We start from the raw sequence: 23,334 nt of genomic DNA on the forward strand, positions 1-23,334 counted from the left end.
TGTACTGTGTTTATTTTTTATATGTTTACACTTGATCTTTGAACCCTTTCCACTGGTAGCCGTTTCAGTGCAGGATATCTTGGCCCCCAGATTTTGGATTAGCTCAGAGCAAAGAATACTCTGTTACAGTGAGGGTGAGCTGACACTTGTGACTGCTTTCAGCATCTGCTCACAAATACCTTCAGAAGCAACTGAACTGTGGAAGAGGCTTTGGCAAAAGCTGAGCCATTTAGGAGCTTGGTTTGTGAGACCTCTTACAGTGTCCTAGTGAGGATCCATTCTTAGCAAAGAACTTGCTTTCTCTCTGCATGCTGACGACATTGCAGAACATGGATTATGTCAGATTTGCCTGTCCTATTCTTCCTGGTAGGACAGTTTGTTGTGAAGGAATTTTAGGGCTGTTTTTTTCTATCTAAAGAGGAAAATAAAGTATTGAAGTTGTGCTTTTCCTTGGAGCTTGTGCTTGATAAAGGGAAAGGTGATTGCACTGGGTAGAGATGTCCTGCTCCCCTGCTGTATGTGGAGCTTCCTTGGGCCCTCGGAGGGATCTGCTGCCTCTCTCTGCATTGGCTGAAGCAGCAGCTTTTCCAGGTGCCTGTAGAGCTCAGGAGGGCCATCTCTGTTTTACAGCCTTCCCAACAGAAGCTGAGCAGGGCAAGTTGCTGCACCTGGCAGCTGCCCTGGGGACCACTGCTTGGAGCCAGAGAGCCTGGGGGGGAATTCTCCTGCCCTGGGCTGTGGGAGCCCAAAGGCACTGGCCCCGTCCAGCACAGTGGGGAAGCCTGAGCCAGAAGGGGCTCAACCTTCCTGCTGCACTGGGTGCATGCAGACAGGGAACACAGAGCGGACTTGTTTTCCTCTTCCTACTGTGTGTGTGGCCTTTTGTTGTTCTGAGAAGCCAGGTGTTTGATATTTAAGTGAGGAACATGAACTACTCTTCCAAACTTCAGCCCCTGTTCTAACTCGGACTGCCTTGTGCTGGTGCTTCTAAGGATGCTTACCTTTACCTGGGCTGCTGGCACTTGATTTTAGAATCTTCAGAATCAAGCAGGTTTGTGCTTTCAATAACCACACAAGCAGAAGCTTAAAGGGTTTGTGCCAACTTTTATTATCTTTTTTGGAAATGGGATTTGGGAAAGGGAAGGAGATGTGCAAGGAGGAGCTGATTGTTGCAGATGGGAATGTTTGGGATGTATGCTGGCAGCAGTGTGTCTGACCAAAATGACTGAAGCAGTAAAGCATGACAGCCAGGACACTGCCTCAGTGGATGTGCTTCCTTTACAGGGTTTTGGTTTTAAGGTCTACTTGGTAGATTATTTCACATCCAAAACAAGAAAGCATATTTTAATGTCTCTATATGTATTTGTATATATATATATATATATATAAGATAGATATATATATATATATATACACACACATATTTTATACTCTTACAACCCCCAGCTCCTGAAGGTTTCAAGTCTGAAGGGCCATGTGTATATATGCATTATAAAGAGATGATAATTGACTGAGACAAGGCTTCCTTACTGGCTGTATGATAAATAAATGGGCAAGATATCTTTCATTGAAATCTGGCACGTGTGCAGAGAATATGGTTTAGCCAAGCACCAACTGGCAACCCCCCTCAAGCTGTCCTGTCTCTGGCTATTTCCTGCAGGGGTGCTGTGAGGCTGCCTATGCTGTCCCAGGAATTTGTGGGGCTCACCCCTGTGGGGCTTGGAGGGGCGGATTGAAACATACTTGGTTGTGCTTCCCATGGGTCAGGCACCCTGCATGTTGGGGCTCCTATTTCTCCATGGGGCTTCCAGTAGACTCTTTTGGTTTATTTTACCATGGAGGAGAAGGTTTGGTGGGCAAGAAGGGAAGGGGTTTTGAAGGGGAAAGACAGTCAAAATTCACCATACAATAGACAAATCTTCATAAAGGTTCGTCTGCCTGCTCGTTCTTTTCGCTCTTTCTCTCCCTGTCTCCCTCTTATGCTGTCACGTTCACTCTCACTCTGTGCAGGATGTACGCTGTTGTAGGGCTAAAGGTCTCCTTTTGTCAGGCTAAGGTCAAGTCCCTGGTTGGCAGCGGGCAGCCCTTCATACGGGCCTGTCCACGGCATACTGGCAAGGGCTCAGGTTGGAGGCTGTCGTCTGCACCGCCGGGTAGGTGAAGTTGGCGTGCTGCTTGGCCTTCAGCCGCAGGCTGGCCAGGCTGGAGTTGCACGTGTCCCTGTACATGTAGGGGCTGGCTGTGGAGGCGTAAGGACAGGCACTGGAGGAGACAGCAGAGTTGAGGCTCGGGCTGTTCAGATTATTGATGTTTCCCAGGTTGTTGAGGCTTGGGGCCGGTACCCCGGTCACAGCAGTAGGGACCATGGATGAAGGCATGGTCATTGAGGTGATGGAGCTGGGTGGCGAGAACATGGGCTGGGAGGAGAGGGGACTGACGTTCATGGAGTTGAAGAATGGAAAGCTCTTGGCCGAGAGCGGACTGCTGGCAAGCCCCTTGGTGGCCCAGTTGTTGTAGGAATAGCTGGAATACATGTCATCGTAAGGCTGCATCAGTCCATTGAACTGGGCTCCGAAGCTGTTCTTGCACAATTCGGCCTGTTGGTTTCTCTCTCGTTTCCTCCACTTAGCTCTGCGGTTTTTGAACCAGACCTGCAAGAGAGAGAGAGGGAGGGCATGGGAACTGCTCTGGCTGGCCTTGAAAGGGGCCTTGCCCTGGTTTCTTTGCCCAGCAAGACAAGAGCTGTTGAAGAGCTGGCGATGCTCCCAAGGAGATGGGAGGCTGAGCATCAGGAAAGAGCTGCAGCAAGATGTCTGGGCTTCAGGGTCATCTCCCAGCAGGAATCACCAGGTGGTCCTCAGTCAACCAACAGAAACCCAAACAACTGCCATTTAACAGCATACAGAATGACCCACTTCAATCAACAAACAGATGCCCTTTATACAGAAAAAAGAGAGGAAAATACTTGCTGTATTTCCAAGTGACCACAGCTAGAAGGAGGGATTGGGGTTGTGTGACTTGGGAGCAAAGTATTTGAGGGATGTGGCTTGAAAACTGCTGAACAAAGGAAATAATTTATCTTCTTTTGACTTTGCCTCAGGACTGGCTTGGAGTGGGATGTTATAGGTCTGTCTTCTAAAAGGAAAATCTGTTAGTGTTAGAGGGGTTCAAACAATATAACTTCCTGGAGCATGGAAGCTGCTGGAAGGCTATTCATGATGCTGCTAACTCATATTTCTAGTAGCAGAGAGAAGCTCTCACTCCAGCTGGAGCCCTGCCACACCATGCCTGTGACTGCACATTGATTTGGGAACCCAAAAGCCAAAAGAGTGCCCTCCAGCAAGGGTAAGGCTGGGGAGTGATGGTACTGCAAGGAAAGGGTCTGCTGGGTCGAGGTAGCCAGCTGGTGGGGCTCTGTGGGGCAGAGCCTGGGCTTTCAATCTACCTGTATAATTGCAAGGTGGCCCTGGATGGGGAAGGCACCACCAGCATAGGGTTTGTGTGTGGCAGGATGTATCAGATCTCAAGGGCAGACCCTAGTGAGGTGTTTCCAAGACAGGGAAATTTTTCAGTGCTCCTAATTTCCTTGCTTGGTTTGGGGACACCTTGGTCATGTATCACAGCAGGCTTCTTCCCCACAAGCTCAGGCCCAGGAAGGTGGAAGGGCTGCAATCCTACCCGGACTCGTGCCTCTGTCAAGTTGGTCCAGACTGCAATCTCCTCCCTGGTGCTCATGTCTGGATAACGGTTTCTCTGGAAAGTGGCTTCCAGCTCCTGCAGCTGCTGGCTGGTGAAGTGCGTCCTCTGCCTCCGCTGCTTCTTCTTGAGCGAGCCGTCTTCAGGGTTGGAGTCGTCCGTCTGGTTCTGCTGGGACTTCTCAGTGTCTGTGCAAGAAACAGAAAGATGGGGAGATCCCTGAGTTAACTTGAGGGCTTGGATGCACTTGGGGAGCCTATCCTTGGGGCAACCAGTGCATGCTCAGTGAGGTCCCCTTCCACTGCAGCCACCAGGAGTGGTCCCATCTCCCTCCCTTGTCCTTGCAAGCAGGCATCCAGCCAGCACCAAAACCAATGCCCCTCTCATGTAGCACAGCTTGCCTTTGTTTAACTGCCATAACAGATGTTAGCTTCCAAGTGACTGGATTTGGATTTTCCAAACTTCCAATATTTGGGTTTCATTTACAGTTCACCTGGGAGATAGTGGCAGAACTTATCCAGATCAGAAGGTTCTTACTCTGCTTAAAACTCTCTGCCTAAGGTGTCCTTTAGAAAAACTGAACAGAAATTGACACTTAGGACACAGCAAAAGATCCAGTCATATCCCTCATGGACAAGGGATGGGAAAAGACAAATTGCAAATTGATAGCAAGCTGAGGCTCTTCAATTAATTAAACCTGAGAAGCACAAATTTTCATTCCCCTTCTTGCTCCTTTACATTCTTACTTAGCTGCATATGTTTTGATTTTTAAAAATAGGGAAAGACTTCTCTTAGACCTTACCATGAAGTATTCCAACATCTCCCTCTCTTTCTGCTCCTGCCCTCCTTCTGATCCACAGATCCCTCTTCTGGGGGCAGTGTCTTTTGTTTCACTGCCCATTAAAGTCTCAAAACTCTCCAGTGTTCACACTGATATCTCACTGAAATGTACAGCTCAGCCTCCTTCTGGGCATCAAGTCCATGTCTGCGTGCTGAGCTTTCGGCTGCTGTGAGTAGAGGTGGGCAGCTGTTTCCTTGTGCCACAGCCCTTTTTGGGGGCTGTGCAAATACAAGCAGGCAAAATGCAAATAGGGGCAGAATGCAAATACAAATATCTTCCCTTCAGTTGTCCTCCATAGAGTGCCCAACTGCTCAAATGTGGGACTTTCTTTTATTATGGAAGAAAGCTTTGGCTTGTGTTTAATTCTGCTGGGAATCAAGACAAGTCACCGTAGAGGAAAATTATTCAAATGAAAATAAATAATTTCTGATGTTCAACTCCTTCCTCTGATCTAGAAGCCGGGTGAATCATTTCCAAATGAAAATCAGGTCTTCAGCAAGGAGAGAAGTGTTCTTTTACAATGGGAAATAGTCCACTAAACTAAATAGAAATTTTTGCAAATAGTTCCCAAACTGTTCCACTTAGAAGAAGAACCTTTAAAAAACATCCTGGCATCACTCTGATAAAATTGAAATTTTTGTTTGGTCCAGTTCTCTGAGTAAAAGCTAGTTCAAAAGGCTTCAAAGTCCAGGAAAATCTCAGTGTGAAGATGTCTGGTACAGCCCCTTAATGAGTAGGGAGGCAAGGAGACAGCAGCCTGGAATACAGTTGAGTCAGGGAAAAAAGGGATTCCATCCATTTCAAATGGAAGTACTCTGAAATAATAGGCTCTGTCTTTTTCATTTAGTTTTTATAGGGCATGTGAGAGGCCTAAAGGAATCTGAGCCCCCACAGAGACTGCTGCAGGGCAGTGCTGTGCCAACAGTAGGTGCTTCAGCGGGCCCCAGACCTGGAAGATGCTCCTGTCTCAGGAACCCAGTGCCACTACCCTCTTCCTATGACAGTCTGTTAATTCAGAAATATTTTCTGGAAAGCTCTCCTAGTACTTGCCTTTCTTCAAAGGGAGCAATGATGGAATTGCAGAGAACATTTCCAGGAGAAGTGCTTGCTCTCCAGGGAGGAAACCCTGGGTGTGGTCAGTGGCTTGCTCCCCACCAGCCACCTCTGCTTCTGTAGCACATCTGATGCTATCCATCAGCAGGAATGTGAATGCAAGGACAGTGAGATGGCCATTGCTCACAGCAGCAGGTTATAAATTGATTCTTCTGAGCAGGAAGGTGCTATGTCCGGTTCTCAGTGTCAGGACCAGTTTGTGTTTCCATCCAGGGTGTACCTGTACAAGAACTTTCCCAGCACACTCTTGAAAATTGAAAAGTGGAATGAAAGAGCCTGGTTGTGGTCTTGTGGTACTCTTCTCATTTTCATGAGCATCTTTGTGGATCCCATATTCAGCAGAACTCTTGGAAGCATGCTCTTAATGTGGATTTTTATAGTGGTTCTTGCCAAGAAGATTAATCTGATTTCTCTAGCTCAGTGCTCTAAACCAGTATTGGATGCAGGAGATTCCTGCACTATTTATCTCCAAAGGAGATTGAACAGGGAGTGATGCCACCCATCTGAGCTAGTTATTAGGAATGGCTCAATACAGATGAACAGGCAACATTTGGTTTGTTTGTTCATCTGCTGAGCCTGGGTTAATTGGAGCCTGATGCATACAGGGGATGTGCTCTCACCAAAGTCCCTGACAAATATTCATTTCTGAAGGGGTTGCTGTGAAGTAGGAGGCTGTGTCTTTATTGGGAACTCCTGCCCAGGACTGTCCTTCTTCACTCAGGAAGAAATTATACCAAGAGGGAAAGAAAATGGAATGAAGGTACCACTGCTTTATGGGCTACATCTGGGTGAAAGAGATCACAGTGTATCTTGTTTGGTATTTGTCTTCTCAACACCCTCTGGTATACCTACTTTCCATAAATCTTAAGTCTAAGGAGAAGTAGGAATCCCAGCTCTGAGCCTTGAAAAATCTCTGCAGTTCAACCTGGTGTTCTCTTTGTTTCCATACCTGCTAGCTGTGGTTTTTTTCTGTCTGTCATCTCTTTTCTGCTTCTTCTATAAGCAGGGAATAAGTGTCCTCTGTAAAAGGTGCAGAGTTTTGACAGATTGCAGTGGGGACCCAAACCATGGCAATGCAGGGAAAGAAATGAGCCCAGAGAAAGGATGTGGGTGCCTTGAATCCATGCCAAGAAGCACAATATGGGGAGATGTGGGGCAGTTCTCTACCTCCCTCACTCTTCATCCTTGCTCTCCCCTGACCAGTGCTGCCTGATGAAACCCAACAGAAGGGGGTGTCACTAACCATGCCATACAACTGGAGGACACTTGAGATCCCTGAATGCTGAGCCTAGACAAGCAAGGTTTGTGTTCACTTCTTCAAGATCTCTTATTTGTGTGGATGAATGAAGCAGGGCCCAGGAAAAGTAGGGAGGCAGCTCTCTTGAGGGGAGTCAAGAAGTGTCAGAAGTGTAGCTCTGCCCCTGTTCCAGGCAGACCTTGGTAGGCAGCTCTATTCTGCCTGACACTGCTGATGCATGGCTGCCATCAGCCTCTGCTGCAAAGTTACAAGCTGCACACAGGTAATGCTGGCAAGTCACCTCCCAGAACCATTTTATTTCTAGACTGCTTAAGACAGTGGGGAGTGATGTAGCCAGGCATCCAACACTTATTGTCACCCCAAAATAGGTCATGGAATATATCCTGTACATGTTCGCCCACTCGGTGAAACGACTGTGGCCATAGCTGGAATTATCTGCTCATGCCTAATGGAAAGAAAAGTCAGTGCCTAAATTGGCACTTCTACAGCATGCCAGGGTGGGCTCAATAGGGAAGGCCACTTGAATGGAGACACTGCCATGCATCCAAAGCAGCTGACGAGGAGCCACTGAGCTTGGGGATGTGCCCAACTAAGGTACGTGTGCAGTGGGGAATTTGTCAGGCAGATTCTCTGACTCTAGTTATCCCAGTGTAACTCCCTTCATGATACTTTCTCTGGGGAATTTTAATCTGCATCATTATCCTTATTAGCTTTTGCATGCGGGTGAGCCTGGAGGCTTTACACGGAGAGCAGCGGGCTGTCCCCAGCCCTCACTCCCTCCTGCTGGCACTGGCAGAAACAGCTTTGCATCCTGACAGATCCAGAACAACAAGGGATGGAGTGGTAATCGGACAGATGTAAAATCCAGAGGAAACCACAGCATTTGGTAGCTGATTTCTGAACAGGTGTGTATGGTGATGTTCCTTATTCAGAGCCTGATAAAGAATTCAGCAGGCTTGGGGTTGGTTCAGCCTTTGGGAATGGTCAGAGGCACCTCTGTAGGAGAGCAGCAAGGCATAGGTGAGGAGACTTTTTCAGTTAAAGCAGGAGCAAGACAGTGCTTCCTTTTCATCTTAATGCATGAACCTGGAATGTTCAGCCTAAGGCTTACCTTTTCCATAGAAAGTTTAAACCCAAATAATTTAAACAGAGGTTAAAAAAAGAGAACAGTTTAAAATAAGGTGTAGGCTTCTGCACCTTGGATCCTGTTTAGGCAAATACAATAAAATCTTGATTGGGCTGTAACCTGACTTGCCTGGCTCTGGTCTGCCATGGGCTGTGCCCTTGTGAGCAGCAGCCTCCTACAGCCAGGGCCACATGACCCCACCACTGGGATGATGTTCTCACCCTCCCAACAGCTGTCATTGCAATATGGACCCTTATGCCTTTCCCCTGCTTGTTGGCACATCCATGCTGCTATGGCATTTTTCTGGCTCCCAGTACAAAGGGAAACTGTCCCTCTGCAAGCCACTGGCCACCCAGATCCACGAGCAAGGTTGGGACAGGGTTTTTCTTGTATCTTGGGCCTTGCACTCACCGCTGTGGTCCTGCCCTTTGCAGCTGTGCTCATGTTGAGGAGTTCCAGAGTCCGAGAGAGACAAGGCTGGGCTGCGAGCCTCCGCGTCTGCCAGCAGGTTGAAATCCATGGGGCAGGGATGGGTGGGTGGAGAAGGAGGAATCTGAAAAACAGTAGTCACAGGGTGATCAGAGAGATCAATGTGTGTGTGACCTCTCCTCACCATCTCCAGCAGGGACTTGCCTTGAGGAAAGGTCTAGGAAAAGGAAAGGATCCCTGTGTGATCCTTGGACACCTTTGAGTTTCTTGGCTGGAAAATGGACATACTGGGCTTTCAGCTGAGCCTCCCTATCAATCAAAGATCATCTAGTGACACTTCTATTTGCAGCCTTCAGAGAGCCTCCAATTTATAGGTGACATTCAGACTGAAATAGCAACGCCGGGAGCATGCTGTGTAATGGAGATCTGAGGAAGTGGTTCTGGGCCAGCCAAGGGCTGTTAGCACCTTCCCCAGTCATCCCACCTCTCCCATCCTCCCTGCCCAGCTTCCCTCCTCTTTCTCCCTTGTTTCTCCACAAGCTGGCCAAGCCCAAGTAAAGCTGTTCAGAGAGCACTACATGCACACATCCCAAATGAAAAGCATTCTTGTGCCTGGCACTGATAGGAAGGCACATCAGCCTGCCATTTCTACACATCAGAACCATTTCTACAATCAGAGATCCAGACAGTGCAAGCGGACTCCTTTGGGGTACATTCTGAAACCTGAACTAACATGGCAATCACATTTCACATGCTTAGGTGCCTGGGAATGAGTGGTCCTGGCCGTAGCAGGAGCTTGCTTCCAGCCCAAGATCATCCTGACTGGAGGCTCCCCATGTCCCCTCAAGAGACTGGCCTGTGCTGGTGAGCCATCTTCCCTGGCTGAAAGCATCCCAAATGGGAAGCTGTCAGTGCTGCTCCCTACAACTGCAGGAACCACTGTGACTCTTCTTCCACCTCTTTCCACACCTCTCTGTCCCAAGATCAATTCTTTTCATCATTCACTTCCTTATGGACCCTGCACCCTCCACCTGTATTTCCTAAAGGAGCTCAGCTGAGGGCACCACTTATTCTGGACCACACTGGATGCTCATGAAGAGGCAGGCATGAGGCAGTAAGTGTTCCAAGTCTGGCTACCTCTCCTTGGAAAGGTGAGCTGGCCCTCTGTTAGCCCCTAACTGAATTTTGGATCATAACCCAGCAAAACACAGGATGTTTCACTGCACCAGTGCACAGTTTATGAAGGCTGGATCGATTTGAGGGGACCACAGCAGTTTCTGAAACTTTAGCCACTCCCAGCTGATACCTCACCTTCCCAGCTAGGGATCCTTTTTCTCTACGACACAACAACTGATACATTGTTCCAGGATCTGGGACCCCTGGGTTTAGGGAAGTTTGGACCAGGGGTTTGGAACTTTCAAACTTTAGGTGGAGATCAGTTGTAAAGGGTTCCTGGGTGGTGAAGATTGCCCAGCCCCTCAAATCCATGTGTGTCAGGGAGGGAACGTGCTGAAGACAGTCTGGACTGTGTTAGTTTTTAGACATGTAAACAAGAGATTAATCACATAGCTGTTGCACCTCATTTGGACGTGGATGACAGTGACTAAGAATGTATTTTCAGAGCTGTCTAAAGCCTCCTTTAGTCAATTTGCACAAGGCTGCTGCCAGGGCCCAGGGCTGATCCCCATATCTACAGTGTGCTTTCCAGGCTGCAGTGAGAGAGAAAGGAGCCATTTCTAATGGTTATCTGGCTGGCTTCTGCAGCAGATCTCGTTCACAAAACCCCTGCAGTTTTCCTTGCTCTTCACTTGGCTTGACCTCCGTTCACTGCCTGAGAGGTCCACCGCCTCTCCCAGGTACTGCTGGGACAGTCTCAACACCAACCTCAGTCAGTGCTCTCTGGAAGCAGCACATAACAAACCAGGACCTGGTTCTGCTTTCCCAGACCTTTGGCTTGCTCTGGGCTTCTCGTCTCCTGTGGGAGAGAAGTGGCAGGACTCTGTCTTTGCCATGAGGCTGGTTTCCATTTCCACTTCGTGGCAAGCCTGACCTTTGATGTCTGCTGGCTGTGTTAAGCTCCTGCCAGCAGCCAGGCACAGCCCTGTTGCATTCTGCAGTGTGTACATACATGAAGTGATGTGACAGGGGCTGTGTTTTCTTTAATACCTTTGCATGGAGTAGGGGAGTCCATCTGCTGCTGATATTGCCATGGCTTTTAGCATTACTCTCAGAATTATGCAGAAACGCGCAGTGAATTAATTCCACGGATTAAGTCTTGATTAAGATGTGTGTCACTTTGCTGTCTCAGAATTTATTAAGAGCCCTTCTTGAGTCTGCAGCAGATGGAATTTCTGCCCAATGTTTGTAGATGATAATTTCCCCTCTTCTACAGCCATTTGCATATGATTGCATCTGTCAAGCACAATTTCCTCTCTTCTAGAGCTTGACACTGTACTGGACGATTTAAGGAGGAATTCAGATCCTTGCCTTGCTGTAACTCAAGGACAGTGTCCTCCTGTGCTGGGTCCTGTTTGCTCTTTTTTCCACATCTTGCATTGCTTTCATCTGTACAAACTAGAATGAAGACAGGAAAACCAGGGAGGAGTATCTTACAGAGACAAGGTTCCACAGGTTTAAGTGACAACACAAGGCACAAGGCTCAGGAGAACCTAGTTCTGGTATTGAAAATTTATGCCCCATCCTGGGCTGCGCCAATGCAGTGGTTGCAAAGTTCATCCAAACTGCTGGACAAAACATAGCATGCTTAGCCTGCCTCTGAGGTACAGTGGGCACTTAGATTGAAACTGGTTATGAAGGGTGGCCAGTACTGGGACTTGTGGCTGAGCACAAGTTTGCTTTATGAACTGAATTTAAAAGCAGGAGGATTTCAGAGAGAAGATGATGTATGTATATATGTAATTGCACAAACTACTGCATGTGCCATATGTGGTAACATCAAGGAATGCCTTCTCAATTTGCTCTGAGCAGGTCATGGAGAAGCAAAAGCAAGAGGGGAGAGGGATCTACTCAGCATGATTATAAAAGCAGGAAAAGTCTGCAATGGTGACAGCACGTGAGCTCTGTACCAATGTATTTACCCAAAAGCAACCCCATGCTACTGACACAAAAGGCTGTAAGGTATTCTTCTAGATTATACAGCCCTTTTGGATTTAAAAAAAAGATGCTTTCATCCACATTGGGTAGATCTTGCTGTAGGCAGAGATATTAAAAAAGTCAATGATAAACCTTCATGGCATTTCTACTAAGTTGTTTGCCCAGTCTCAAGGAACCAATGAAATTGGCAACTCAAAAGTATTTTTAAATAAAATCAAATTTACCATCTTCATCTGACTCTTCATCTCACTTTCTTTTAACATAAAAGAACAGTTTCTTTAGGGACAGCTCTGTACTAGCAACATGCAGCCAGGCTTCTCAGAGGCTTCAATTTTGTGAAACTAGTCATGGCTCCCAGTCTGCTCCACCACCTGTAACTCCTTCCATTGATGTGTTATTGCCCCTGAGATAAAGGTTCCTCAACCTGTAACAAACACATCTCTTCTTCCAGTCACTGCCCATGTGAACATGCTGTGGCCACCTGTACAAGACCCTCCAGCCAGCCAGGGAATTGCCATCCCTTCTCCATGGGTGTGGTGGAGGGCAGGGGAAGAGCAATCCTGGCTCTGGGCCTTTTCTCTTATCAAATGTACCCCCTTTCTATTTCTGTGTCAGCTCCCAACTACTCAAGCCAGGGACATTTAGGCAGTAGAAGGAGGACACTCCTTCATGAGGAGGGCAACCTTGTTTACCTGAAAACAGGAACAAGGATTGTTCCTGTGAGCCATCTCCTGGTTCTCTGTAACACACTGCTCCATCACCTGGGAGCAAAGAGGATTTTGCTTGGGGGTCTTTTTCTTTGAAGGGCTGGGAAGGAAACATAGAGGCTGACTTCAAGCAAAGTAAGGCTAATTATAGGAGTGGCTTTTGCGATGTGGGTCTTGCCCATTGAGAGCTGCCAGAGACTGACTAGTTTGTGCTACTCAACTCTCTGCACTGCCTGCAGGCTTCCTGCTGGACAGGCTTTTGGCAAGTTGATCTGGAGGTGAAAAGCTGTCTCTTGCATTGTTTTGATGTTATTTGACATCCCATGGGCATGCAGGGATGCTTCAGCAAGGGCTGATGCTTCAGGTTGCAAGATAGCAGCACAATGACCACTGATGACCCAAGGATAGGAGGGAAGCCCTAAGCTGGCCTCTCTCAAGCAGATCCGCACAGCCCTGTGGATCTGTGAGTTTCCTGCCTCCAGCCAGGGCCAGAGTAGCTGAATCTTCTGCTTGGAATTGCTGATCTCCACAAAGAGTTCAGGGTTGCCCCTCAGGCTGAAAGGTGCTCTGCAATCATTTGGGGGGAAGTGTCCTTTCATTCTTGCATCCCCTGAGGTGAAGATAGGATGTTACACTAGATTCTTAGGGTCAGAGCTGTCTCTTCCTGCTCCATCAATCGCAGAAGTCAAACTACTGCTGATTGCTTCACTCCTCCCATGCTCATGTTCCCTCTGTGCTGGCTTACTTTTAGGAGAGATAAACATTTGGGCTTCTATTTAAATGTACATTTTCAGAAAGATGATCTGCCTCTGTACTTTGGTCCCTGTGAGGGGCTGAGACAAGGTGGAACACGCCCTGCCTCTCCCTCTCCTCATTGTCAAAGAGGAAGTGATTGAGAGTGTGCCTGTTCTCTCGAGGAAGAGCATTTTGTTCTCTGCATACATTTTGTTCAGGCAATGGTGCTATCAGAATGCCTGTGGGCTGCAATTAAAAGTACCACATGAGCACAGCACATGAATCGTGCAGCAACCAAGAGTCAGATTCTCTTTGCTGACCAACACAAGCGCTGCCTGTGAGGGGCTTTCCCCACTGCTAGAAAGCAAGAAGGATGGGGTGCAAAATGAGTTAATATTTGTTTCCTTGAGACTATAGAAATATAACTATGGGGAGACCAAGGTCACCCACTGCTAAACACCTCAGTGTAGCTTTAAATCTAATCTTAATGGAATTGCAGCAGGAACCAAGAGCAACCATTAATCACTGGAAGATAAACAGCAGCAGCCAACTGGTGACCCGGAGCGCAGGGCCATTATGGGACAGGAGAGCAAGCTGCCTGCCTCCAAAAACATCAGGCTGTGCACAGCCTCAGGCTGCCTGAGCAGGGGTTTCGGGTGCACACTCACAAGTGGATCATTGACCTCCAGCAAGGGCTGAGTCACAGGTTATAATAAACTTTATTTCTCGTTTTAGTCCCTACAGCTGGGCACTAACCTCTGAGCTCCTGAGGGGTGGCTTGGCAGTGGTGTGTGCTGCTTTGAAGAACACGGTGTAGGGGTTTTATTCCTCTCATCAGTAGGAATTGCCAAAGCTCCCTGAGGCACTTAGTGGCTTTGTTGTCAGAGCAAGTTGTCTGGCACTGCCCCACACACGGATTGGGCCACAGAGCACTGAGAGGTGTGCATGGTGCCATGGAACTGCAGTAGCCCAGGCTCTTGCTGCCAGGCTTCCTGGCCACAACTGGCAGCAAGGACCTGAGAGCTGGCAGCCCTCTGATGAGGGGGTCCAGGTTATTTCTCTTTTTGTGCGGGGCTCTAAGGAGAAGTTCCCAATAATGTGAGGTGGGAAGAGAGTGAGGAGGTAAGGTGCTGCCACTGACTTGTCTTATGATGTAGGTAAAACTATTTGACTGTTCTGGGGTTGTATCCTTCATCTCAGAAATCACAAAAATAAGCATATCTGAGCTGGTGGAGGTAATGAAGCAAAATTCTTTTAAATGCTTTCAGATCCTCAGATAAGAGGTGCTAGGAAAATGCCCAACCATGCTGGACCCTGCCTAATGCATTTCCTGGGGGCTGGAGGCAGCCTGCAAGATGGGATCAGACCACTTGCTTCCCTCACATTGACATGAACCTCCAGCTGCAGCGGAGGATGATGGCTGAAAACCTCTGCTCTGGGTGGCAGAGGGTTAATAAACTGCCTGTATTCCAGAGGATTATCACAATGGAAATGTCCCAAGGATTGACAGCTCCATACCCATGTCCACAGCAAAAAAAGCCCACAATGGAATGTGTCCTGTTCGCTTATTTGATGGGCTGCACTGTGCCCCTGTGCTGTGGAAGCGCCCTGATGTCACCATGCCCCACACACAGTGCATCGTTCCCCACAACAGGTGTGTCTGCAATCCCCCAGACTGCTGCAGGCCCTGCCAAGCTGAAGCATTGGCTTCTGCACAGGCAGGGTAATGTGCTTGGGCTTGGCTCAAAGCAAGTTCTTTACAATAGTAAAGAAAGGTAAAGTAAAGGTCTAAAATCTTTAGACCTCAGTGCTACCCTTAGCATACCTGGATGGTTTCTGAAATGGCACATAAAATTTGGAAACAAATTGCTAATCTTAGCACAAAAGAAAAGCTCTGCCAGACTTTCTGCAAAGTTGGGGGTTTTTTACCTCTAAACTAAACATTCATAGTTCTTGCATTCTTGTGAGCATTGTGCTTCAGGTCTCACTATGTCCAGCCCAGTTTCCAGTGTCCCTTGGACACGATGCCTCAGTGGGGTGTTTGGCACCTTGGATCTATCAACCAGGACTGGGATTTTCATTCTGACAGACTGTGCAGTTATATTAATAAGGCTACACTTTGTTATGGCTTACTTTGTTTGTTAGGCATCTGGAACAAAATAAATCAGCAAAAACTCAGTTTTGCCCAAACAACTTTCAATGGCAAAAAGTTGCTGGCATGGTGTGGATCCACCATGCAGGACTGCTAGGACTGAGAGCATGGTCTGCAGTTATAGGAGAAGAAAAGTCCTTTAGGGAAATTAATCTCTTTGTTTTGGGGAAGAGAGAAAAAAGCTGATTTCAGTAAGAAATTCTGCCTGGGAAAATCTTGCAACTGAAATAAAGGATCTGCTAAAGTGGAGTGCCAGCACTGGCCTGGCTGGAACATACTGACTCTGTTCATCCCCACCTGCCCTTGCCCATTCCTGCAGCCCTGTCAAGCTGGCTGCAAAGCAACTCGTGCCACTACTGAGGGATCTGCCTGCATCTGCATGAGAGAAAGAGCTGCACAGGCACAGTGTACAAGGGATTGGGATCTGCTTTTGTGGAGCCAGGAGCAAGAAGAGACAGTTGCAAGCCAGGATCCCGGGCAGGAACGAGAGGTGCAGGCAGCCTGTCTGCAGCTCAGCCGAACACACGCTGCTCATGCAGCAGCAAAGGCCACCAGGGCCTGGCATCAGCAGATTGGTATGTGTTGCTGTATTTAGTTGGGCAATTGTATAAATTTGACTAATTATTCTGGCAGTCAAAGGAAACTGGCCTGATTCCTACGGGGGCTGTGCTTGCAGAAGCGGGGCTGGGTCATTTCTGTATCTCTGTGGCTGTAAAGTTGGCTCATTTTACAGAGGCCCAGATAGCTCTGTGGCTCCAGCTGCTGTTAGGAGATTTGTATGCAGATGAAAGGCTAAATCAGATGTTATCGAAGATGTAAATGATTCTCACAATTAGTAAACACGCTCAAGAAAGTTCGTCATCAAGTGGGTAATGAGGGGGTTGAAGGTTGGAATGGATGCCCTGCCACCAGCGTGTCACACCACTACAGCTGTCGGACCTCCATGCACTGTAGGGCTGCCAGTGTCTGCCATCCATCACCACTTCTAGAAGTCCTTTCTGGAGAACTTCAACTTGATCATAAACATTTGTTCTATGACAGAACTCAGCAAAACCAGCAGCTAGAAAGAAGCTTTTTTGGGAGGAGGGGTGGTACTAGATCGTTGTTTTAAAATGACCTGTCAGAGCTCAGCAGGTTGCAGAGCTGCAAAGGGAAAAGGGGTAACTGCCAGAAATTCTGTGATGGCTCCACCAACCACCATGGCCAATGAGCAGCTCTGTTGGTTAAGGAAACAAGAGGCCAGAAATTGCTGGCTTGCTCCAAGGGATGTGTTGTCTTGGTGCAAACCGGCAGTGCTGGAGGGAGTCAATGTCTGCTGCGCTTGGCTGTAGTTTCCTGATGATTTTTCTTTTTTTTACCCCCAAGTAATTTGTATTTAAATTTTGTTTAAAGCTCTCTGGCAAGAAGAGCCCTGTAGAATGAAGAATGCCGTGAATAAAACAAGTGGATGATCTCAGCTCACAGTACCCCTCCCCTCTTCCTTGCGATACTGCAGCTGGTAGGGCTGGGGCAGGAGAAGGGTGCTCCGGGAGGGATGCTGGAGCTTGCTCCCTCTCCACACTCCATCTTTATGGACCTTGCAACATGCCCTGAAGGTCAGCCTGTTTACCCAGACACTGTTTGAAGGGGCCGAGGGGGGCAGTTAGCAAACACTGCCGGGGCCGATCCCGCAGTGCCTCGCACCGTGCCGGCGGGATCGGGCCCGCGGTCCGCCCGGCTTCCCTGCCGTGCGCCGGCCGCGAACGCGTCTCGGGGCCGAGGAGGAGGAAGGGCGGGCGCGTGAACAGGGAGGGCTAGCAGCCCTTCTCCCGGAGCCTCTCGCCCAGAGACCCCACTCGAGGCCGTGGCAAAATGTCTCACGTCCCTAAATCCAGAGCACAATAGTCGCTGATAAAGTAAAACCAAGAGGTTTCACTTTGGGAATCCTGAAATGTGGGAGTGCGCTGCCTAAGGACTGTATATACGAAGTCTGCTTCTTTTTTTTTTTTTTTTCCCTCCACCCCTACTCCTCCTTCCACACCCCCCCCCCCCTTTCCCCCGCCAAATCCTCAGTTTTTCCATCTGCTCGAGGCCGCATCCCATGCGGAGCCCTGGGAGGTAGGCAGTTTGGGTGGGTAGGAGAGGAAGCTGCAGAGCCCGAATTGCTCAGCCAGTCTGGCCCTCGGGCGATCCCATCAAAGCGGCTCGGAGAGAAAAGGATGGGGCAGAAGGATGTGAGCCATCTCACAACGCTGCTGCCGGTCACACCACGTCCCGTCCACGGACGAGCCTGCTCCGGGAACGGGGCTGTACAGCCAAAAATGCCCATGCCTGCCCAGACCCTGTCACCCTGAGGGCAACCTCTGCTGCAGCTCCAGGGCCAGGGAACAGCTTTCCAGCTTTTTTCCCATCCTGGCCTGCGACTCGGGCATATCTGAGTTCAGGCTGTTAAAACCCACTCAATGCAAAGTAAGCTCTGAAACCCTTTTAAATGGGATAAGAAAGTCCATATTTTTCATCGCTTTGGTATTTTTTGTCTGCTTGGGTATGGATTCATACAGAGGCTGAGCTTTATGGCTCAATTAATTTACCTTAACGATTTAATTTTTTAAAATTATCATAGTACATCCAGTCCTCTAAAAAGTCCTATTTATTTTATTTTGGAAGAAAACCTCCATGCATTTATTTTTTAAAACAACAGCCTTGAAATAAATGCAAACAAAAAAAAAAAAAACCAAACTCAACTCACAGAACTGGAAGTTGGGATATTGTGGCACCAAAAATAAAACTGATGGAACAAATAGGGAATTTCATGTGGTTTTCATTGTCAAGTCTAAGCTCAGAAACAAACAGGAAATAAAAATGGCTAAAACAAAAGAGATTTCTTTTAAACTGTGTTCAAATCTAAGTGGGGAGCTGCTTTATGTGGGAGGGATTCTATGTTTATTTGCTTTTCAAAAAAAGGAGTAAATAAAAACGTCCACACACAGACAGGTCAACTTGATTTACCGTTAATTCCTCATGTTTCACAATGGTCATTTATAATCAGCTTTTTAAAAAGAAAATTAGACTCATATAAATGGCAGCATTGCAAAGGAGAGAAAAGGCAATGGGGGGGGTGGGAAGGCTGTTTCTGTTTTAAATAAGATTGAGGGAAAGACAGAATGGAAAGAGAGAGGTGGAAGTAACTGCAAACTTCTAGTCATTTGTTTCATTCCATCTTTGTACTTTTTCAGTTTTTGCAGAGAGCTCGGCAGGTGCTGAGCATTCCAGCCTGTACCACACCACTGAAGCTCCCCAAGTAGCAATTTAATGTAGGTATTTGAAAAGAATAGCCTATAGGATCAGTGCTGTGTGATTCGGAGTGGCATATGTGCTATATCCTCCCAACAGAAGTATTTCTTAGGCTCTCAGATTTGGGATTGTGAACTTGTTTGATAGGGGTTTATAAACAGGTGTCTCGATCACAGTGATCTGTGATCTCTGATGGTGATTTTTAAGGGTTAATTTAGTGCATGCAGGACCCAGCTCCTCCAAGCTGGGGATCTGCTAAGATGCCTGGTAACTGCAGCCCCATTAATGCATCTCAGAAGATTTTGAATAGTTGAAAAATCAGAGGGACAAAATTAATATCAGTTTCTGCAAATCCAGCTCAGGTTTCCCTTCTCTTTTGCACTATTCAAAAGGCTGTAAATGTTTATTTTCTGGTGGAGCTGTGATTTAGGAGATAGCAAAGAGCATCAGATTGAGGGTCAAGGGACAGAGGCTGTATTTCTGACTCAGATCAGGAAATTCTGCCAGAGCTCTCCTCTGCTCAACAGGGATATTTCCCTTCATGCTAAAGCATCCAGAGACCTACATATAGAAAAGCTAGGAGTCTCCTGAGGAGAGAGATCATAAGGTTCAGCCCTTCAGAAATGAGTGTTCCAAAGATGAACCTACACCCTGCAAATCAGTGGAAAATTTCCTGTTTAGGGGTAGAGGATTGTCTCTCTTCCTGAATCTGCTTGGTAATACTCTGACACTGATGGAAAGAACAGAGAGGGACCTCCCTTGCTCACTCCCCACCTCTTTTTAAAGCCTAGTAACAGAAATGTTTCTTAGCTTCTGCCCAGCTAGATCTCCTAGGTCTTTCCTGAAAAAAAAAATTCTAATATTTAATTTTTTTTTGCCGAAACTCAACAGATCTATTGCTAACCATCCCACAGGAATTGCTCTGGCTAGGCTGTCATACCTGTCCTCTTCTGGGGTCAGAGGGAAATGAGGATTCAAGCACATCCTTTCCCACAGAAGTGACCCCCCCTCTTTACTGAGTCTGGCCCGGTCCCTTGTGCTGCCAAGCTTCCAGAATCAGCCTGTGGACTCCCTTAAATGCCCCAAGGAAGCCCAGAGCTAATAACCAGCTTCATTCAATTCCCAGTCACATTATTATCCAATCTGCCAGAGGCATTAATATTCAGAGGTGAGGCGGGAGGAGGGCAGGGGTGCTGGTGAGGGGGAGCAGCACACAAAGAAGAGGAAGGGAAGTGTGGCAGACTGGCCTCAGAAATATTCCTTCTCCAGGGGTCCGAAAGCCCAGCCTATTTCAGCCGGGTGTTGACAATAGAGGGCTTTTCCAACAGCCTCAGCACGAACTTTAATACCAGCTGGTAGAGACTGTTCCCCAGCCAACAGCAAATGCCCAGCCTTGGCACAGCCTAACACCCACCAGCCCCAGTGGCCCCACAGCAAGAGGGGGAGCTTTGCCCCCTCTGCCATCAGGCCCTAAGTAAATAGCAATCTCCCATTTTTAAACAGCCAGATAAATAGCTGAGCCTGCTCAGAGACACCACAGCCTCCTGCTTCTGACCCTCCTCCCTCCATGGCACCACAGTCTCATCCCATTGCCTTCCTGATGCAAAGCACACAGCTTGAAACCAGCAGTTCTCTCCATCTGGGACTTTGTTCCCAGATCCAGGTACCTCCCCTGTCCCCAAGGCCAGGGCACATGTGCCAGGTCACGAGACAGACCTCATGTCCCCTGCTCATCTCATCTTCCTTTTGGAGCGGTCTCCTAGATCAGGTTTCTGGCTTTTTCTTTTTGGCAGTCTCCAAAGTCAGCCTCACCTCTCAATCTCAAGGTTTTGGGTAGCATCTGACAGAGAGAAGATACAAGGAGTTTCTTTGCCAGCTCTCCATAGGGAACATTAACCAATACTTTTGCAATCCAGTCACAATTTGCCTATCTAATAATTGTCTGAATTAAGCCCTTATAGAAACATAATAAATATTAATTGAGGCTTGCAACAGTTTCTCTGACAAAGATTAATATTGGTTTTTAAACCAGTGCCTTGGACAGGAATATAGGTTGGCTTACATGGGCAGAATCTGGGCTGCAGGTCAGGCAAATCCAGGAACTACAATAACAGCAGGAAAACCACCGCCCTTGCCCAGACCCCTCTCCAGACTGGTATGGAAAGACATCTCTCTGTGAGGTTCCTTATGAGGAGTACTGGGCATGGTGTGACAATTTGCTAATGAAAAATAATAATTTAAAAAAATTAAAATAAAACTCTGCTCTTCTTCAGCAGACATTTGTGAAAACTGAAAGCAGCTACCATGACTGGACATTCCCTCCAGAGCCAGAAGGCAGCCTTTTGTCCCTCACAGCGAGGCACCATCAAAGCCTGCACAAACACCTATCCACTTCAGCTCATCGGCAGGCTGAGGGGCTTGGACGTGGTGCAGGGAGCCAGGGAGACACTGATCCCCTCATTGAAAAGGTGCTCCTGTCCATGTCTTTGGAAGATGGGACAGGAACAGAGGTGAGACTCTGAAAGACACCTTCCTGAGCAGTTGCTTCTAGCATCTCCCGAAATTGCAGATGGGAGAGAGCCATTTCATCCCTAGCATCCTGTCTTCCAGGCCACGGGCCATGTGTGGAAGACCCACAAGTTTGTCTGGGGGACGCCAAATTTCTCTCTTTGCTTTCAGCACTGGGCTCCACTCAGAGAGTGGACGGGTCGTGCTCCCATGAGTTGGAAGTCTGCTTCCCTCCCAGGTGAAGGAACGGGAAGGACACGAGGGATAAGTTTTGATTTCTGCACTGCCAGCTCGAAGCATCAGAGGGGTGCGGCGGCCGGGGGCTCACCTCCAGGCTCTGCGGGGCACCGGCGTCCTGAGGCAGCGTTCCTCTGCGGCTCCGTGCGGAGCCGACCTCTGCACCCGGTAACCCGGCGGGCCGGGCGGGGAAGGGGTGCGGAGCCCCGGCAGCTTCGGCCAAGGGACTGCTGCCCCGAGCTGCCTAACCCCAGCGGGGAGGGGAGGGGTGGGGGCTGCGGCAACCCCCGCCAGCGCCTCTGCAGGGCCCTGGCTCTGCCGGGGGTGGAATCCAGTCCCCTCCCCGCCCGTCCCCTCAGCTGTCCAGCCGCGGGGGCGCCGGGTGAACTGCCGACAGGTGTGCCCTGCTCGGCGGCACCGGGCCCGCCGCCCCCCTCCCTGAGCCCGCTCCAGCAGCTGCGGCGAAGCGCCGGCATCGGCCCCCGCCTCGGTCGCCCTCCCCCGCCGGAGCCGCGGCCAGCCGGGACGCAGCCGTTCTTTACTCCCGCTCCGAGGAAGAGGTCGGGGAAAAGGACAAGGGGGTGCCGCACTGGCGGGCTGGCTCTTCCCCCGGAGCCGCACTCGTTGAGCGCGGAATAGACGGGGCAGCGGGCAGTACCGGGCTCCGCCGGGAGCCCGCTGCAATTGGCCGGCCTTCCCGGGCGCTCAACGGGACGGAGGGACGCCGCTCTGCACCGTGCCCCCGGCGCCGGGGAAGCGGGAAAGCCCGTGCAAGCGCCCGGAGGCCCGACAGCCGCTTCTGCCCGCAGCGTCCCAGCGCCGGCCAGCCGCGCTCCGGCAGGGAGGCTCGATGCTCCCGGCAGAGTTGCCGCGGGGTCGGCGCTCCCTCCCCGCAGCCCGACCAGGTCTATTATTCCCGGTCGGGTCCCTGGAATCCCCTCCGCCGGCGCGCCGCAGCCAGCGGCGTCCCGGGGCGGATTCGCTCTGTCCGCCGGGGCCGGCTCGCTTCTCCCCGGCGCTGCAGGGAGGTCGGCTCTGCTGTAAACAGGAGCCAGCCCTTACATAAATATCATTTATCCAGCTGTCCAAAAGCCGTCGGGCTGCCTTCCTTTTCCCCGGCGACATCTCCCCGCCTCTGCTCCCTGCGCCTTTCTGCCCCGGACCCTGCAGACAGCTGAGTCGCAGCCCGCAACGCCGTTATTTACAGCAAATCCCGGCTAATTTAAACAGCCCCCTGCCCCGCTCGTCCCAGTGGAAAATGACTAAGTTTAGCAACGGCGAGAGACTACAGCAGCGCTTGTCGGAGAGGGGCCCGCGTCGGCCCCGAGGGGACGGTCGGGGCTGCGGCACCCCCGAGTAGGGGGTCGCCGGGCCCTACAAGGGCAGAGCAGGGGAAGCACCGCGCCCCGCTGCCAGGCGGGCAGCGCTCCCGGCAGCGATAGGGGACAATTCGGCCGCGCACAGCCCCGGGACCTCTTCTGGACGGCAGGGCAGGGCTCTACCAGCCCGCTCTCACCTGGTTGCCGTCCCTTGACCCATTGGAGGCGACGGGAAGCCGATCTCGCGCTGAACTGGCGCTGACCCCGCGCTGCCGAGCATAGCACACCTAGACACCCCGCCGGGGATGCTCTTACCCTGTGCCAGCATCGGAAAGGCTACGGCCGGCCGGGCTAGGATGAAGGGGCTCAGAGTGAAAGAAGTGGAGAAGGTCGCCCGGAAGGCCGGGGACGGAAAGGCACTTACAGTGGCTCCAGATGCGGGTTCGGCTGAGCGGACTTAATCCTGCGAGAGGAGCGAAGCTGACCGCCGCCCCGCGCCCCGGGCTGCTCTGCCGCTGTCAGAAAGTAAATCCCCCCGGCTCCCCAGCCACTCTGCGCGTCGCTGCCGGCCCGCGGCTCACGGGGAGGGCGGAGGCGGAGGGCGCCGGCCGACTGCCTCCCATTCACCCTGGCCATTCACTTTATGGCGGGCGGCCGGCGCCCCCCGCCAGCTGCACCGGGCGCCCCGCTCCCGCCCGCCCCATTCCAGCTGCGCGCCCGCCGCCGCCCGCCCCGTCCAGCGCCGTCCACCCCAGCACCGCCCGCCGCCCGCACCGCCCAATCGTATCGCGGCTCATTTACATACGGCGGCAGTCCTGCTCTTCGA

At 50.0% G+C, this 23,334-nt stretch overlaps 1 protein-coding gene across 2 annotated transcripts; it reads right to left on the reverse strand.

The window, feature by feature from the left end:
* Nucleotides 1-1,131: 1,131 nt before the first annotated feature.
* On the reverse strand, nt 1,132-23,013 carry PITX3 (paired like homeodomain 3). 2 transcript variants are annotated; one of them, XM_058810924.1, is made up of 4 exons: nt 22,933-23,013; nt 8,446-8,587; nt 3,679-3,884; nt 1,132-2,651 (listed from the first exon to the last, which is right to left on the reverse strand). In XM_058810924.1, the coding sequence occupies exons 2-4, from the start codon at nt 8,552-8,554 to the stop codon at nt 2,088-2,090; spliced, it is 879 nt and encodes a 292-aa protein (XP_058666907.1). In that variant the 5' UTR covers nt 8,555-8,587; nt 22,933-23,013; the 3' UTR covers nt 1,132-2,087. The 2 variants fall into 2 exon arrangements, with proteins under 2 accessions (XP_058666907.1, XP_058666908.1); XM_058810925.1 differs by lacking the exon at nt 22,933-23,013 and having other exon boundaries at nt 8,446-8,642.
* Nucleotides 23,014-23,334: the final 321 nt, after the last annotated feature.

Source organism: Ammospiza caudacuta, chromosome 9 (assembly GCF_027887145.1).
Source record: "Ammospiza caudacuta isolate bAmmCau1 chromosome 9, bAmmCau1.pri, whole genome shotgun sequence".
Taxonomy (NCBI): domain Eukaryota; kingdom Metazoa; phylum Chordata; class Aves; order Passeriformes; family Passerellidae; genus Ammospiza; species Ammospiza caudacuta.